Source organism: Amblyomma americanum, chromosome 3, assembly GCF_052857255.1.
Source record: "Amblyomma americanum isolate KBUSLIRL-KWMA chromosome 3, ASM5285725v1, whole genome shotgun sequence".
NCBI lineage: Eukaryota > Metazoa > Arthropoda > Arachnida > Ixodida > Ixodidae > Amblyomma > Amblyomma americanum.
In genome coordinates this window covers 195,946,488-195,965,602 of record NC_135499.1, presented here as the reverse complement: position 1 = coordinate 195,965,602, position 19,115 = coordinate 195,946,488, and the positions used below count along the sequence as shown (strand labels likewise).

General features: G+C 47.9%; 1 protein-coding gene across 1 annotated transcript; it reads left to right on the top strand.

Moving 5' to 3' along the window:
• The first annotated feature begins 1,858 nt into the window (after positions 1–1,858).
• On the top strand, positions 1,859–18,502 carry LOC144124336 (integrin alpha-PS3-like). Its single transcript, XM_077656970.1, has 9 exons — positions 1,859–2,035; positions 4,341–4,443; positions 5,591–5,685; positions 6,566–6,668; positions 10,707–10,867; positions 13,511–13,642; positions 16,615–16,694; positions 17,445–17,619; positions 18,344–18,502. The coding sequence occupies exons 1-9, from the start codon at positions 1,859–1,861 to the stop codon at positions 18,500–18,502; spliced, it is 1,185 nt and encodes a 394-aa protein (XP_077513096.1).
• The last annotated feature ends 613 nt before the right edge of the window (positions 18,503–19,115 follow it).

Below are 19,115 nucleotides of genomic sequence, written 5' to 3'. Positions count from 1 at the left end.
TGCGGACAGGGCACCAAAGGTCTGCGTTAGCAGCTAAATGTCAACTCAATTGCCCGCACATGCCCTCTGCGTGTGTGGGCAAAGGGGCTGGTTATTGCTGGGGTGGGTGCTGAAGTGTGGATAAGTTAACAGTCCTAGAAAAAGCATAGCAAACGGAATCTTAGCCTGGTTGTGCCAAAAAAAAAAGTCCCGCATTAATGGAAGGTACATACGTCACCTGAAGCAGCACGTGCCATGAAAGAAGACATAAAATACATGAAGAGAAGAAAGCACGATTAGGAAATGATAAAACGTTAACGCATTGACGTCAGCGCGATTAAAAAGAAAAACTAACTCCGAGTCCTAAGCTGAAGGAAGGAGCTCGAGCCTTAAAGGTGATGAAGCCGAGCTCCCTTCTTGCAGCGGTCTGGGCACATTGCTACATGCGAAGCAGGGGGGGGGGGGGGGGAAGCTGTCAAAACTTTTTCTCTCCCCTATTGGCGAAAAAGTGACAGGTATACCGCACTCCCAAAAAGTTTCACACGGGCGGTCCACTTGGGTGACGTTACCACAGGTGAATTTCGGGCAAGATATTGTGCCGGAACTGCCGGCAGCCACAAAAATAGCCCTCAGGGAACTTTACCGGAACTTTCACCCCATTGGCTGGTTGCGCTCACATCGCGGCACGCAGCCAATGAAACGACACTACCGGTATTCTTTTTCCAGCTGTTTTGCTGACAGAATACCCTGCACAAAAAGCTCCCGGCGGCCGGCAATCAAACCTAACCCAACGAATCTCAGAATGCTACGTAAAGACGACACACTCCCAGGGGAATTGATTTGCACTGTTTTGTTTTTCGGTTTATAAAAACAAAAAGAAAAATTCCTTCTCGAGAGAGAAGGGGGGGGCAGCGCTGTGCACATCATGTGACTATGTATATAGCAAGCCAATCAACCAATACGGCCGGCATCCTAACCCGTCAGCTACTCTGCCAGGTGCCGGCAGGGTAGCTACTCCCTACCCGTTGGTCTCTTGTCTTTTTGCGCGCTTTCAAGATTCATTCAACACTAGCCGCTAACTAGGCCGCCTTTCTCTGTATATAGCTGCGTTTTCTCTTCCCAGCATTCTTCGAGGACAGGTCGTGGTCAAGGGTGACCAGAGAAGAATGCGCTGATCTCACACCGGAAACCCTGCAAGGTGCCGCTCACCAGAAGAACCAGATGCTTCGGTGCGGGCTTTGGTCGGCTTCCTGGGCGGCGACTGCTTCTTCCCATGTGGCGGACGCGGCGCCTTTTTCACCACTCCGGTTCCGGGACACGGCTGTCCGGACTCGCTTGCTTCCGGCCTCATCCTCTTGCCGGCCCGCGGCGCAGCCGAAGACGCTCGGGATTTCGGGGGCGAGCGCGATGCCCCCTGCTTGCGCCGCGGCGACGACTTGGGTCCAGCGGCCGGTGGCTCCATTGTCCGTCTTCTTGCTCTTCTTCAACTGCGGCACGCCTCAAACGGCGCGCGCCTCGAGGAATGTAGCGTGCAGTCTTCTACTTTAGTCGCTGTATGCTACTCTGCATTGTATTAATACAGCTCATATATTCTTGCATCAACGTTTAATAATAATTGGTTTTGAGGGGAAAGGAAATGGCGCAGTATGTCTCATATATCGTTGGACACCTGAACTGCGCCGTAAGGGAAGGGTTAAGGAGGGAGTGAAAGAAGAAAGGAAGAATAGGTGCCGTAGTGGAGGGCTCCGGAATAATTTCGACCACCTGGGGATCTTTAACGTGCACTGACATCGCACAGCACACGGGCGCCTTAGCGTTTTTTCTCCATAAAAACGCAGCCGCCGAGGTGTCAAGAAATTGAATTTCTTACCTTAAACTTATGTCGGCAGGTGTACATACGTCCGAGCTCCCCTTCCTCTGGCGCAGATGTGCGTCCCTGGCGGCCACCGACCTGGACGGCGATGGCATCGACGACCTGCTCGTGGGCGCGCCCATGCACTCCATCCCGGACGGCCAGGACGAAGGACGCGTCTACGTCTTCCGCAGTAACGGCGTCGTGAGTACATACCTCTATAGGCCTCGCGCAGACGTACAAACGACCCGGTTAGACAACTCAATAGACGCAAGAGCCAGTCAGGAGCCGAGGTTCACAAAACTCTTCAAACTTTGGAAGTTTTCGATTCGCAGGAGCCATCGGTGCGCAATTGTCGGCCACGGTCGTCGGCCGCCTACGGTTGCCGATAACTTATGAGGCCCTCTGTACTGCCTGCGCATAGATTCTTCGGTTGGCTAACGCTAGTAATAATTGGTTTTTGGGGAAAGGAAATGGCGCAGTATCTGTCTCATATTTCGTTGGACACCTGAACCGCGCCGTAAGGGAAGGGTTAAGGAGGGAGTGAAAGAAGAAAGGAAGAATAGGTGCCGTAGTGGAGGGCTCCGGAATAATTTCGACCACCTGAGGATCTTTAACGTGCGCTGACATCGCACAGCACACGGGCGCCTTAGCGTTTTTCCTCCATAAAAACGCAGCCGCCCTAGCCGAATGACTTTTGGAAACCCGCATGCGTTTAGATGGGGTCTTCCATTACGCTAGGCGTGATATGACGGAATTGAATTGAACTGAATCGAATTGAATAAAAGTTTATTGAAGAGGATGGTGGCTGGAGTGCATGTGGGTGGGTGTTATATTTAATAGGATGTATGGTATCGAGTCTCTTTTCATCTGGTTTCCAACTTAGTTTCACTTGCTGCTTATGTTTTACCAGTCGGAGAATGCTGAGCGTGATTGTGTATTACAATCATTTGACTTCGAAGTGAAGAAGTGTACGAAGCAGAGGAAAAGGCTGGCAGCTGGCGCCAGAACGGCCAGAACGTTTTCCTGTTGCAGATTAGGGTTGGGTTATGAGGGTTTAATGTCCCAGAGCGACTGAGGCTATAGGGGACGCCGTAGTGAAGGGCTCCGGAAATTTCGACCACCTGGGGTTCTTTAACGTGCGCTGACATCGCATGCAGTGCACGGGCCTCTAAAATTTCGCCTTCATCGAAATTCGACCGCCGCGGCCGGCGTCGAAGCCGCGTCTTTCGGGTCAGCAGCCGAGTGCCTTAACTGAGCCACCGCGGCGGTCTTGTTGGAGATTAGAGAGGTAAGAGAAAGAATACATGGAACAGACGGCAGATAATATTGTCATGCGCTTGTGTTAACGGACCTTTTGCTTTAATCCATTTTAAGCATACGACCGGCGTTTCTAAACATCTTTCCTTACCTGGACAACATTACAGACTAGAATCAATGCGCGTAGTCACATAGTATGATATCGAACAGTTTCAATATCTGCTTACAATGTAAGTGTTCAAAATTATTTTCCCCCTTTTTTGTTTCTCTTGTGTTCATTATGCTTTTGCATTCACTGTGAGTTCTTCAGTTTTACACTGAACATGTATACTCAGAAGGATGCTGTGTCCTCCTTGTCTGTTTCTCTTGTCGTGCCGGAATGTTGCATATAGTACCAGTAGGTGTATCATTCATGGATGTGGTCGCTGCACTTTCGTTTTTACATTTTTCATTTTCTTCTGTCTTTTACGCGCCGTTTTTTCTGTCACTTCTTCCTTTTTGGCTGAAGGGGGAATAGCGCTGTGCTAGAATGAGCAGATTAGGGGCAGCATAATAACAAATAAACGACTAAAAATCATAAAGTGCGCAGCGGTTGCAGTTAGAAGAAAAAAACATCTGCCCAAGTACTCCAGATTCTTTTTCTGACATTTGTTATCATTCAAGGAAATACGATCTCAGTGCCTGTAATCGGGCCCCGCCGCGGTGGCTCAGTGGTTGGGGCGCTCGACTACTGATCCGGAGTTCCCTGGTTCGAACCCGACCGCGGCGGCTGCGTCTTTATGGAGGAAAAACGCTAAGGCGCCCGTGTGCTGTGCGATGTCAGTGCACGTTAAAGATCCCCAGGTGGTCGAAATTATTCCGGAGCCCTCCACTACGGCACCTCTCTCTTCCTTTCTTCTTTCACTCCCTCCTTTACCCTTCCCTTACGGCGCGGCTCAGGTGTCCAACGATATATGAGACAGATACTGCGCCATTTCCTTTCCCCCCCAAAAAAACCAATTATTATTGCCTGTAATCGGGACCAGCGCTATGGAAAGTTGTCTTTCTTCTTGTCGGCTCTATGACGGAGTTGTCGAACTTCTCTCCAGAGCCAGCGATAATATTCGAACACTGTAGTCACACTTCGCTGAATTACGGAGAGCGCTTTGTATGTGTGACATCGCACAAGGGACACACGTATTGCCTAATATTAAATGACGGACTGTTCTCTGAGTAGTGCTCACGTCCACCCTTTCGTTCACCCTGGAAGGGATTGTACGCATCCGGATACCTGGAGGGAAAACGAGCAACGGCTGCCCGCTTTGGAACGACCATCGCCAAAATTGGCGACCTGAACCCGGACGGAATTCAAGGTGGGTCGCACACTGAAATCGGCGTTTGACGAGCAGTAACGTATGCAGTCGAACCTCGTTATAACAAAATGTTTATAACGAAATAATGGATATAACGAATGAATGACAATTCTTCTTGGAAGCTAGGTGAACACGGGCTACAACGAAGCCACAGCTGCAACGAAGTAACATCCGTGCCCCGTCAACTTCATTATAAAGAGGTTCAACTGTACACACACACACACACACACACACACACACACACACACACACACACACACACACACACACACACACACACACACACACACACACACACACACACACACACACATATATATATATATATATATATATATATATATATATATATATATATATATATAGAGAGAGAGAGAGAGAGAGAGAGAGAGAGAGAGATGAGAAGAGTCTTGAGAAAGGACAGGCTCTGTTCGAAACGTCGACTCAAAATAAATCTATGGCTAAATGAAGCGTTTTCAACTTTGCATTTTGCCTCTAGCAACCAAATACGTTTACCTTTCTGTACTATATATATATAAAAGAGGGGGAGAAGATATGATGGGGTCGATGGCTAAGCAGTCATGCGACGGCAGCATTCTCTTGCAGTGCAAATATCGATCTTTCTGTAAACACATTCGGCCTCCGAGAGCAAAGCAAGGAGAAATATTTGCTGCAGTGCTGACAGGATGCTGCGTACCGCTTAGCGTTCTATGGCTATGAGCGCGAAGTTTGGCAGACTTTTGACCGTAATTTTTTTTTTTTCTGGAGGCGGAGGTAGTATTTTTTTTTCTCTTTAATCTAAGCTACTTTATGGGAAACGGTGGGTGGTGGAAAAAGAGGTTGAACCCACGAACTAGTTGAGGCTTGAGGAAAGTGGGACCCTTGATCAAATATGTCTCACATTTTGTTCGCCAAGGGAAGCATGTTCCAAAAAGATGTGCTGTGATCGGCTTTTTTTTTTTTTAGGATACGGGTTAATATGCGTGCGTACCGGGGACGACATGCGAGCCGATCAAAATTAAGCGGTGTTGAGTGTGTCGTCAGGCCTGTCGCAATGCAATGAACTATCTGAGAGTTTTTTTCTTGAGCCTCATGTTTCGCGGTGTGAAGCACTTGTATCACCGGCCTCACCTTGCCATCTTTGCAGACGTGGCGATCGGCGCACCGTACGAGAACGACGTGGGAGTCGTGTATATCTACCACGGGTCACCCACGCTCGGCGAAAGGACCGCCTACGCGCAGGTGAGGTCAAATAGAAAGGTGCGCTCTTTCTTGTGCGCTCTGCGGCACAAGAAATGACTTGTTTCGGTGCATCGCGTCACTTAACAAAACAAGGGTTGAGCCTTGTTTCAATCTTACATACACGTAAAAGAGAAAAAATGACTGACTATTTAGCTTTGTGAGGCTAAATTCAAATGAGATGCACTAGCAGTTCGATCTTCACTTCGGTTTCGGGTCAAAGTTCGGTATTAAAGGTCAAGCACGCGCCAAATATCGGCCAAATCGTAGTGAGGATGTTAGTGCTAGCGCACTGAAAATGCTAGCGCACTAAAAATGCTAGCGCCCTAAACGTGCTCCGCCGTAAGGGCATGACGCGATAGCTTTAATAGGTTAAGGCCGATATATGTGGAGTTGGTCATTCTCTACTTAACATTCATAGATCCCTGGGAGTCCTCATACCACTTCTGGCGCTCCAATTTTTCTTCACTGTTCATACAATACGTGAGGCAAGAGTTCCGATTTATCGCTATTATCACTCACCACACACGCTCAGCTGCTAATAAAAAAGAGGGCAGCGGTCGTCGCGTACGATAGGCGGTACAACAACCACCACAATGCTCGGGATGTATACTACTCGACCTAACCTACCCTGTGACCTTGTGACCTCTGACTGAGGTTATGCCTTTGGATCACTTTTCTATCAAAGCTGCGTTACGATGATGTCTGAAGTTCGACGGTTTTGCCATGACTGTTGAACGCATTCTAACGGCTAGTGCCCCCACGTTATCCTATGAAGATACTCTGTGCCCGAGTGCTTCCAGACATGATGGACGCGTGCGTTCGCCATCGCCCAAAGAATGATCAATATTTTCTTCTTTTTTTTTTGCTGCTGCGTGCGCAGAGGATAGACGCCAGCGTCGTGTCGTCACGCATAAAATATCCGCTGAAGGGATTCGGCATTAGCATCTCCAAGGGACTCGATGTCGACTGGAACCAGTACGAAGGTGGGCATTCTTACGCGCTTTTGTTCGCGTTTTCAAACGCTATGTTGAGTCTCTTTCTGCTTGTATAACATCACACTGATCAATTTCGTGAAAAGGATTTAGTGTCATAAAATATGCGACGTACTGAAATTTTTTTAGGAAATGAGAAGGAAGCAGTTACAACTGACATCAACAGTGGAAGCAGACAGCTTTCTCGGTATCGAAGGAATTTCGTTAACTTTCTCATTATCTGCAATATCTGCCCAGCATTTTTCAGTCCCTATATGGCTGTGATCAGACAAGAAGAGTTGCTACCTTTCCGCTGGGAATCTTTTTTTTTTTTCAGAATTTCTCTGACTCAAGGAACTTGCGGTAACGTAGTTTCTGCATTTACAAATTTGTTTAAATTCGTTTGCATTAGAACCTCCCTGCTGGAAAAATCTGTCCGTCCGTCTGCGACCCCGGTTGGCAGGTGACAAAGTGGAGAGAGAGGGAGCTTCCTCTCTCCACTTTCAGGGGAGAGGAGGGAAAGGGTAGTAAGCTACGGGCGGCGGGTAGGGGAAAGTGAGAGAGGGTACAGCATGTCACACGGGATTGACGGACTGGACCACGCCACTCGCTCGCAAGGTATAACCCATCAACTGAAGCGGTTGCTCCGTCCTGGGGGAACACTAATGCTAACGCATACTCTGCCGCATCAATCCGTTTGGTCACCTATAAGTTTTGTTTACGAGTTTCGCGTACGGGGCGAGCCTTTTGCTATTCTTGGACTGAGCCGAAGTTTAGGTTTCGTGATTGGAACTGATAATGAGAAAAATATCTGGCTCACTCTAATTTTGAGCATGTCTTGACTTCCGTGTATCAACGGACATAATTATCTCTCTAAATGTTTTCGCTCAGTACAAAAACAACTTACCTACACAGAACGGTAGCAGGACGCCAAATAAATACAGCAAAAACAATGCATTTATTTTGTTTGAATGTCCCGTGCATACTGCGCATTTTACATTGGTATTCTATTTCGATTTGTACATTACAGACATTCTCGTCGGGTCCTATATAACGGACAGCGCAGTGCTTTTTAGGTGAGTGAAGAGTTCACCTTGGCTGAAAATGCTGCTGGCATTTTAGTGCAATATCTTTAACCTTATAACAATGCTTTGTACTTACTCCCCCCCCCCCCCCATGTAATACCCTCAAATGAGGGCCTTTGGGGGTATTTTGAATAAATAAATAAATAAATAAATAAAAGTAAACGCGCAATTTGGAGCTTGTCATTTCAGCAGCATAATGAGCAATTTTACACCGTCTTTTTACCAGATCTCGCCCGATTGCCCAGCTAAAAGGTTCTATTCGATCTAAAATTCGAATGATCACAGACGACATGCTGAAATGTGAAGTCTCTGGAGGAGTGAAATTTTCGTGCTTCAATCTCACTGCCTGCATCGACTACTCGGGTAAATCCGCCAGCAACACGGCCGGTGAGCCCGCCATTTTCACTAGGCTCATCCATGTCGTTTCCAGGTTAATTTTTCAATGGTGCAATATTTATCTAGAGTTGCTAGTGCTTTTGGTTGTTGTGTTGTTTGCTGCGCTCTCGTGCTGAGCCGGCGCTCTTCGCGAGAACCGGGGAAATAATGTTATCTCTGCGAATGATAACATTCGTGCATTTCACGTTGAGTCTTGTACTTCTTGGAATGAGCGAATCTCATCAGCGGTTACTTTGATCCAGATTTTAGAATAACTCTTGTTGACTGTTGCGAAAGCAAAGAATAAAAATAAAATCAAACAACTGTGTTCACGGACGCTTGTCCGCGAAACGACATACACCAGAAACTGATGTCAGTAATTTTTAAGGCGTAAGGGCAACTCCGCTTGTCCACAGAGCGCCGTGACAGAAGGTGTTCTGATCTAGAAAAGTTTGGATTGAAGACCCATTTTCCGAGCATTTCACATCGGAGAAGCCGAGCACCAGGACAGGAGAAAGCTTGTAGCCATTGGAAACCGGTGGGTACCCGGCAGCACTCACGATCCATCGACAAGAAACTACAAGTGCGTCATATGCTGAGCAAGAGTGTTCACATCCGTGCTTGAATAATTTCGTTGCCCCCGTGGGTGAACACAAAACGACATTTTTGTTTACACGTCTAGCATACGTGAAAGGCTCCTTAAAATATTGGGCTCTATAAAAAATAAAGAAGGCGATCAGCAAGAACCTGCAAGTAAGAATAATGCTCTTTATTATAGGAGCACATTACTGCAATCACAAGCAACGAATTTCGCGAAGAACTTACTCCAGGGTAATAAGAAGCTGAAAAACACAAAGAAAGATTAATACGTTTATATAGCTGTTGTCACGGGGCCTTTCAGCTTCTTGTTCAGTCAAAAAATCCCACAGTACGTTGTTTTTCCTTTGTCAATTTACTGGCCATCGTTACTCTCCTTCTTACAGCACCAGCAGACGAAGAGAGGGAGAGATAGAGATACACAAGATGATTGGAATTGTAGTTACACACAACAGCTACAAACCAACCGGCTCACTGCTGTGTACCTCTCCTTGTATAAATTTCTGGGACGGCATAATATGACAGAACCCGACCGCGGCGGCTGCGTTTTTATAGAGGCAAAACGCTAAGACGCCCGTGTGTTGTGCGATGTGAGTGCACCTTAAAGATCCCCAGGTGGCCGAAATTATTCCGGAGCCCTCCACTACAGGCACCTCTTTCTTCCTCTGTTATTTCGCTTCCTCCTTTATTCCTTCCCTAACGGCGCGGTTCAGGTGTCCAACGATATATGAGACCGATACTGCGGTATTTCCTTTCCCCCAAAACCAATTATTATTATTTTTTTATTATATGACAGCCCTTTTCCTTTGATTCCCTTCCATTCTTATCATCCGCTATGCCCTGGAGATAACCGGGGTGTGTTGGATCACGCGCCCGACAATAACAAATACTGCAGGAGGAGTAGAATTGGAATAGAAATGTTTGTAATTGAATAACTGATGTGATACCTCTGCCATACAGTCACGTCATCGCAGCGGATGAGGGCGAAATAGCTCGTTGCATGTTCTCTTTCTGTATCTAGGGCGCTCGGCTATTGATCCACAGTACGCGGGTTCGAACCCGACCGTGGCGGCCGCGTTCCGATGGAGGCGAAACGCTAAGGCGCCCGTGTGCTGTGCGATGTCGGTGCACGTTAAAGATCCCCAGGTGGTCGGAATTATTCCGGAAACCTCCACTACGGCACCTCTTTCTTCCTTTCTTCTATCAGTCTCTCCTTTATTCCTTCCCTTGCAGCGCGGTTCAGGTATTCGCCGATATGTGAGACATATTGGGTCATTTCGTTTCCCTAGCAACCAATTTACAATTTCTAAAGGAAGGCTTCATTCCTAAACGGATCCTAAACGGACAGCGCCTATGATGCTAATTATGGTCACCAAACACTAACTTTTCAGTCTACTAAACTGTTGAACAGCTCTGGAATGCATGCATGGATTTCAACAAATCCTGTTCTGCTTTTAAATGTGAATGCAGTCACTTCTTGGTTAATTCAGCAATTTCATACACAACTCAATGATATGTGCTTTTACTAGATTGTTACCAAATCGGTTGAATCGCCCATCCCTGTTCCGCAGTCTGCACATGGAATATTGTATGTAATGCTTGCCATTGGACACAAAATTGTTCTGGTGTTCTAGTTTTGCTCTTCTCGTGTATTGGTTTTTGATGTTTGTAGTGCCGGTTTCGCACTTGATGTTTCCTATTGCATGTGCCATTTGTATACAAACCCGTATGGGTTAACAGAAGCCGCGTTTTCTTACAACTTTGGATCATTTGAGACTGATGTTCAGGGCGGTACAATTTTGTCGTTTAGAGAGTTGTTTACATTGTGTCCCTACTACTGACTGCAAGTATTATGCGTGAGTTTTGTTCGTTGCTGCAAGAATTTGTACAAGGGGCCAAGGCCTCGTCAGGCTCTTAGCCTTTAGCCTTGGCCTCCTCTTAGGCACTGTCTGAGGAACAAATAAAAAAAATAAGTGCGTACTCGTCCTTGCAGATGTGGAAACAAATCTGACGCTGGACGTGAACCGCGCGATAGAGAACCGCACTATGCGGGGTTTCATTATTCACGGCCAAATGCGCGTGGACAAGTACAGCTGGCTGGTGGTAGCCAGGAATGGACACATCATATGCGAGGATCTGCTCGTGTACCTCCACGTAAGTTTACTGCCTCTAAAAATGTGTCGTTCAACAGCGCGACACATAGCGACAAAAGAAAGCCGGAGGGTGGTACTACATTTTGCGCTTTACAATGAGTGCCATCGCTACCGACCGAATGAGTTGGTTAATAATAATAATTGGTTTTTGGTGGAAAGGAAAGGGCGCAGTATCTGTCTCATATGTCGTTGGACACCTGAACCGCGCCGTAAGGGAAGGGATAAAGGAGGGAGCGAAAGAAGAGAGGAACAAATAGGTCCGTAGTGGAGGGCTCCGGAATAATTTCGACCACCTGGGGATCTTTAACGTGCACTGACATCGCACAGCACACGGGCGCCTTAGCGTTTTTCCTCCATAAAAACGCAGCCGCCGCGGTCGGGTTCGAACCCGGGAACTCCGGATCAGTAATGAGTTGGTTCCCGTTCTACATTTCCTTGTCCCTGTAGCTGTTCAGTTCGCACTGCTCACTGTACGATTTTGTAAAAACGACTGGTAGGCTCCCTTGTGACGCATGTTACACTCGTAACGCAGCAAGCTTCCGGACAGCTTATGCAGTATATAATGATGCAGCATACATTCGAGGGACTAAGAGGAGACATTGGTGTTGGGACGCTCGGCTGCTGATCCGGAGTTCCCGGTTTCGAACCCGACCGCGGTAGCAGCGTTTCAATGGAGGCGAAACGCAGAGGCGACCGTGTGCTGTGCTATGTCAGCGCACTTTAAAGATCCCCAGGCGGTCGAGATAATTCCGGAGCCCTCCGCTACGACACCTCTTTCTTTCTTCTTTCAGTCCCTCCTTTATCCCTTCCCTCACGGCGCGGTTCAGGTGTCCGCCGAGATGTGAGACAGATACTGCGCCCTTTCCTTTTCCCCAAAAACCAATTTTCAATTTTTTTCTTGCAGCCCTCATACATGACGCAGGTCTTTTAACGCGACAGCGTTAGGGAGCTCGTGTCGCAGAAAAGACGGTGCCGTCGGTGTCTTTGGCCGTAAGAGAAAAATGGCGCATATCGGTGGACACCTGAACCGCGCCGTAAGGGAAGGGATTTTCCTTCCCTTACGGCGCTGTACGGGTGTCCAGCGAGAATTGTGGGGCATGCGTTTTCCTTTCCTTAAAACCAATTTTCATTTTAATTTCCTTCTCTTATGGCCCTGTTCGGGTGTCCATCGAGATATGAGAGACAGGCGTCCTTTCCTTAAATTGTCCAACGGGCCGCGCGTCGCGCCGAACGGGCGTTGGCGTTCCGTGGACTCCTTGGCGGCGCTGCAACACGCTGTCGCGTCTCACTCTTAAAGACGAAACTTAAGCGTCCTCCAAATTTTTTGTTGCCGTTCAGATGGCGTTCACACTTATTGAGTAAATTTTGTGCACAATAACGCGTCAGCAGGTGCCGTTCCGCGGTGACATTAGCCAGTAGCTTCAGAGAGTCGCCTTAGAAAATGACGTATATTCGTGTCTATGATAACTACAACTTGTGACTCAAGCAGACAGTAAGGTTCCTGTTCTTCAATCTGCACGCTACATAGTTTATACTAGTAGTTTCATCGATGGGGAGAGCATTTGTTTACAGGTGGCGCCACTGTGAACGGCAACAGGTTGCATCAATGCCAACGGCTACACATACCGCTGCACATAAAGGTGGCACAAGCGAAGAATAGCCTGTATTACCTGTGCTCCTTCTAGAATGCGTCTTACCCAAAGCTCCTTTTGTGGGCAATAAAAGCAAAACTTAAAAAAACGGGAAGAGATAAAATTGCAGCCATAATTGCCAGCCGTCCAGGTGGCGCTTCGAGGATGCTCCAACGAAGGACGTGCGAAGCGGTCCAGTTTTGAAGAGGGTTGTTTGTTGTCCGTTTTAGTCAGACCTCCCAAAAATTTTTCAGAATTTGCAGGCCTTAAAATTCACAAGGTCAGCGTGATATGGAGACGAGGTAGCAGCAGTTTAACCTCTGGCGGCAGATAATGTGTCAAAAGCAAGGTCATCTGCGTCTATTGCTGTAGGTGACGTCGGAAATTTGGTGACACAAAACATTCTAATTTTTGTGACTGTATTAGTGTATCACCGATCGTGTAATGTAACACGCAGCGCAAACTTGTCCGAATAACATGAAATACTCCTCACTAACAAAGGGAGAAAATATAAGTAATAATTGGGACGTAATGGCGGATTAACGCTAGCGCACTGGTCGTTTGCGCTCATTAAATTACAAGACAGCGCCATCGGTCGCAAGAAAGAAACGGTCACAATGCTCAAACACAGGCACGTAGCCAAAAATTTTTTCGTGAAGTGCCCGAGGCACTTGTATAGGGCGAAGCAAAATAGGGGGGGGGGGGGGGGGGGGGGACAGTGTCTTTGCCTAACGAAAACACTGCTTGGAAAGGGGGGGCTGAGCGCGATTTCTGGGGGCCCCCTCGCCTTCCCCTTTCCTCCCCGCCCCCTGGATACGTCCCTGCGCAAATACCATTTCTACGCACAGACCTGAAAGTAATAACATACTAGTCAGAAAAAAATGACTCACTATGTTAGAATACAGCAAGGAATTAGTCATTATGAAGAGCAGTTGCATGAAAATGGGAAAGGGCTGAGGCACGACGCTCGCGACAAAGATTTGGTCTTAATTTCTGTCTCTCTGTTTCGACAGGAAAGCTTTGTCGACCCGCTCATTCCATTCGTCGTGCGGCTGGACTACCGCTTCCACGACACCGGCGACCACAGCTGGTGTCCCACCTGCCCAATTCCCGACAGGGGCTCCCCGCTGGCTGTCACCGAGGCGGTAAGCCGTTACATCGCCGATTATTCTCAGAAGAAAACGGACAGACGGTTACGATAGTCACTAATGCGAAGTTTGGGCGCAGCTCTTCAGCCTTAGTAGCAGTGGCAACTACCGCCTGCCACTGCTGGCAGGTGGCGTGTCACTCTCCTGTCCCTCCCTCAGGGGTCTTCCCGTAGCAGTCACCTTCCGGTTGTCCATTCCTCCGCTCTCGCCTTGGCCGGTGGCGTTTCACTCAGCTACTACCTGCCAACGCACCACCTGTCAGGTGGCGCGTTATGCCCACTACGCTGACAACGCCGACGACTACGACGCGGAACGCTGGAACGGGCGCCGAAGAGCTGCCCACAAAAAGGAGCGAACGAACTAATCGCTTGAAGCTAAGCCTCAGGTTGTCGTTAGCTACAGAGGTGGTTAGCCTCGCGATTATTCTCTCGGCAACTGCTCCACCGTGACGACACTGAAATATCAATGTATTAGCAGAGTATGAGGCAGAGTTCTACGACCTGCCACCATGCATACAAGTACCCACGATACCCACTATCACCATGTGGATTCCAGATCAACGTCCTGAAGGAGTTTAGATTAAGCCGGGAATCCTCTCTTCTAACTTTCTGGCTGCGATGTGGGCAAGTAATGTCCTGCGGACAGCCATGTGGGGCCCCTGCAGTCTTGAGGAAAACGAAGCAGAACCCTTCTCTTCGTGTTGGGATCTGGGTACCACTAAGTCAGTGGTGCAAATTACTGATAATAAACTGTACATCTTCAACCAAAAGCTTTAACTTTAACCCAAAGTTTCGAAGCCGACTCGGCTCCTTCATCAGGGGTGACTGAGGGCAGTAGCTAGAGTCTTTTAAGTATGGAGGGGAGGAGGGGGTCAAAGGAACGACAGCTCATTAATAACACAACATAAATTATTCCAGACTTGTGCATATACGCTGGGGTACGAGCAGAACCCATTCAAATGCGATGTAGTAGAGGGGCTTCAAGCCTCTTCAAGAGTCCCTCAGTCACTCACGGTTAAATGGGCGGACACCACAGGGATATGAAATGGATGAGCACCGTTTGTTTAAGAATCGCTTGGTATCTTGAGGCACATTTTTTAAATTGTCCAGCAGACAGCGCTTCGTGGGCGAGGCTGTCAGTCGTCTCGTTTCCCAAGACGCCTATATGCGAAGATACCCGCTGAAAATGTCCAAAAAATTCCTTGTCCTGCAGTTGCTGGCCCCAGTGCAAAGAACTATGGTAGAACCTTTCAGAGGAAAGCCACGCTCTAATTTTTGAGGTATCGGTTTGGAATCCACCGCGGTTACTACAGGGTGAGCTGGGAAAGGCCCAAGTTTTCGTAAGGCCGCCTCAATGACAACGCTTTTAGGCGCCGTAGAGGACAAAACTGGAGGAAGGTGGGCAGTCAGATAAGGCACCAGTCAAAAGTAGTATATGAAACGCTGCTATACTACGCTAGCTCCACTAATAATGACCTCAGAACTATCACTGAAAATTTCCAGATGGTGTACCGAAACAACACAAGCTAGTTTACACGACGGCATAATGTCGCCGGGCCCCCAAACTTGAATTAAATACCTCATAGGCGTCTTCCTGCAGTTAAGTGGGAGGCTTTGCGCAGTTTGGTTCGGAACAGCATCTATCGGAACCAGGTGTACACCAACGTCGCAGGACGCTCAGATCTGTCTCAAAAGTAGCAGGTTGGACAGCCAGCGCCATAGCTGCACGCGACGTAGACATGGGGTTGTTTTTCTTCTATTTTCTAATCAATGATGTTTCATGTAAAAATAATTACGCTGCTAATGCTAATTCCTCATTGGTAAAAGCCACAAACTGGCATATGCACAGGTCCCTAAAAATTCTTTGGCTTCGCTGACTGTTGAATTTCTTCAAATATATGTCATAACGATCCTCTCATTTTCCCATCCTTTTACGCTCAGTAGTGTGTATCGGAATCGCGTATTTACACGGTCTCCTTAATGGTTAGTAAGGAACTCAGCGGAGGACGCGTTTAGACAGACGCGTAGCGGAAGGCGCCGGTCTACTGTGCGATGTCTATGCACGGTAAAGAACCCATGATGGCGAAATTAATCCGGAGCTCTTCACTACGGTGTCATTTGTAGCCCACGTCACTTCGGGAAGACCCCATACACTATATACAGTATACTATACTAAAAGAGTTACAATGACATTAAGCAACGCTCAGGAGATCCATGCTCTCAATACAAAAATAATGAAATGCATCCAGTTACACTACACACAAGAAGATGCTCAGAATGTTGACCAGAGTAAAACAGACATCCTTACACACTACACCCAATTGAGAATGCCCCCACCAGCCTCTCTTTTGATCTCCTCTCCACTCTTCCCGTCCTGCCATCCACTTTATGGAGAAGAACACTTGCCCTCATTCCCCTGGGCACTTTTCATCCCTCAAAGCTTAACGAGATTGGAGGAGGTGTCCCTGTAGGAGAAAAGGCTTGGGTGGCCCTTACCCGTCAGAAACTTTCTGATGGGGCTCTGGAGACGGCGCAGTAGCGAGCACATATCTTAAATATTCCACGCCGGCCGCTGAGAGGCATCTTCTCCCACTTGTCGAGGAACATAGGCTACAATAACAAGACGATTTCCGAAAGTTGCAATTCAGACTACAAGGGACGAAAATCGCTGCCTTTGACTAATGAACAACACTAAAAGCTGCAGCCTTCTCAGGCTTCCGGAAGAGAATAGCCTACTTCAGCACATCGACAGCTATCCTCAATTGCTGAAAAGGCAAAGCGCGAACACAGGACGAAGAGAGGAACGCACAGCACAGGCGCTGGTGTTCAGCAATGTTATACCGACTAGTCCGCAGCAATACCCTCGTATCCTCAATTGCATGGCCACTCCTCGAAAAAAAAATACAAACTAAAGAGCTCCCTTTTCAGATCGTTTATATGGCGGGCATTATATCGCGTGTTTGTGTGCAGATTCCGTATCAGCACGGCTGTGGATCGGATGACGTGTGTCGGGCGAATCTGAAGCTGAACGCCAGTATAATCGGCTACAAGTGAGTACACCGCATCTTTATGATTGCATGAGAGCACGAGTGTGCAGCCTGGTTAGCGCAGGAAAGTGATAGACACACTTTTTTTTTCCACCCGTTTTGGGGCCCCTATAGGACGTCGTCGAAAGAAAAACTCTCGCTTAAAATAAATTGATGTCGCCTGATACAAACGACAACCTGTCCATTCATATAGCTTAATTCATGCAAGCAATAATGCAACAACCATAGCAAGGACGAGCAGATGGAATGCGTAGGTCTTATTCTAGGTGGACACCTGGTCCAACACCGTGCACGTAAGTCTTTGTAACATCAACTTAGCCCCACTACGGGTGAAAATATGAAGGCAATGAAAGTGAGGAAGAGCAATAAAGTGTATAGGTTCAGCCTTGGTAAAAAATTTTCAGGCCATGTGGTTTCATTTTCAGCCACTTATGGCTGTCCTCAGTCTTTAAATCGCTACGAAGTGGGGCAACCCTCTCCTCACCTTTCGAGACCCTTTGGTCTTTGAGGTTACAGTTAGTGCTCCCCTATGCGTTCTGAAGATTTGCGAGTGTCCAAGGTTGTACAATCAAGTACATACTGCGCACAGTGCGTGTGTTGGTGATTCCAACGGTTCAACCCAATTGGGCACGGCACCGTGGTGTCTACACACTAGGCAAATGTCTGCACACAGTAGGTATACAGCTGCGGTAACGGGAACTGTGCCTCACCGGGAGCGCTACAGATTTCCTCCATCGAACACGTCCTTTACAGCGGCGGACCGCTGGTGGTCGGCGAGCGGCGCGACCTGTCGCTGTCGCTTGTCGTGGATAACTACGGCGCCACAGATCCGGCGTACCTTGCCCGCGTGATGGTGACACTGCCCGATCGCGTGCGGCTGGTGAACAAGGATAAGCTGCAGCGTTCAGCAGGACCCGGCACTCCAGAGGTTCGTGATCGTCTGCGATGCCGGAAACCCCCTCCGACCCTCGAAAAGCGTACGTATATGCATTTATACTAACGCGTGTGAACGCTGCAGGAGAGGTACTCTATATAGCCTAGGCCGCCCTCTACCATAAGAGGAGTTTTTATTTTATTTTTTTTTTTCACAAGAATATGCTAATTTTCTCTCTGCCTCGATGCTCGGATACAAGTATCGTTGTCGATGCTCGTCCCTGTGGCAGTTGCAGTAGTTCACGCCAAGCTTTTCCAATCGTAACAATGATTATGCAACGTTTAGCGACTTTCTGCTGTGTGTCTACGCATACAAGGTTGCTATAGCCGTGGTAGCTGCATTTCGAGAAGAGCGAAATGCAGTCACCGTCGTGTGGCCAGTGACGTCACCGGCAGCGAGGAGCCGTCTAAGTGCGCTCTGCACAGGTGTTGATGGAGTCTCTTCCTTTCACTGCAAGCAGCAAACGCACAAAGCGCAAAAGTAGAAGCGGCTGCCCTCCTCAAATGCGTTACTAAGAAGGCATGCTCATAGAGGTTTTTTTTTTTTTTTCACTGCCAGAAAGCACATGCGCCGCAAATCTGGTCCGTTGAACGCCTCATCAGGCGTCACCTCTTTATTTCACTGTTATGATATTAACTCCCAGCTCACGAAATTTGCGAATCGTCGCGCGAAAATTAGTCTTTATGATTTAACAGCGTCCCGCGTTCGGCTTCTGCAGGCGTCCTTCCTTCTGAAGCTGGACGTGAGTCAGGTCGAGGAAACGTTCAACTTGACCGCCGAGGCGACGACGACGAGCCAGGAGGGATCGCCGAGCGACAACAAGGTCGTGCTGGTCCTGTCTTTCATACACGAGGCGGACATCTCCTTGCACGGGTGAACTGAACATATTCGATCGGCAGTCGCACGCATCATTTCTCTTTTTTGTTGATGTTGTTGTTGTGTAACAAATCAACTCAAACCGAGGAAATTGCTTTGAGGCGCTTCACTCAGGGCACCTATCTGGCACCGGCAAAAAAGTAAAAAGCGCCGGAGGGAGACTTCAAGATTCATCGGAAGATAACAATGGCCAAAGTGTCCTAACATTTTTAGTTAACTTTACTTCAGAGCCCCTGGACAGTGAATACGAAGTTCATAGATGCTATTATAGGGTCTTGACGGCAGAACGTTTTTCGTTCTTGTCACTATGTATGTCACTGATTGTAGGAACCACAAGGATAATGCGTTCTAAAGTTATGTTGCCTCTCTACTTGTGCTAGTACTCTCTTGTTCGTGCAAGAAATATGAACCTGTATCAACTCGTGTATAAATTAATGAAATGATGAATTTTAAAATATAGCAAACGGCACGGGCCGTAGGTATGAAGAATATGATGCGTGGTGGATCACTTTTAAGATGGTGCAGTCGTACATTTGAGCACGGTTGCCAGTTACAAGGGCGGTTCAAGGAAAAGCAAGACGCGAACGTATCGCGTGTCGAAACGAAGTCGCGAT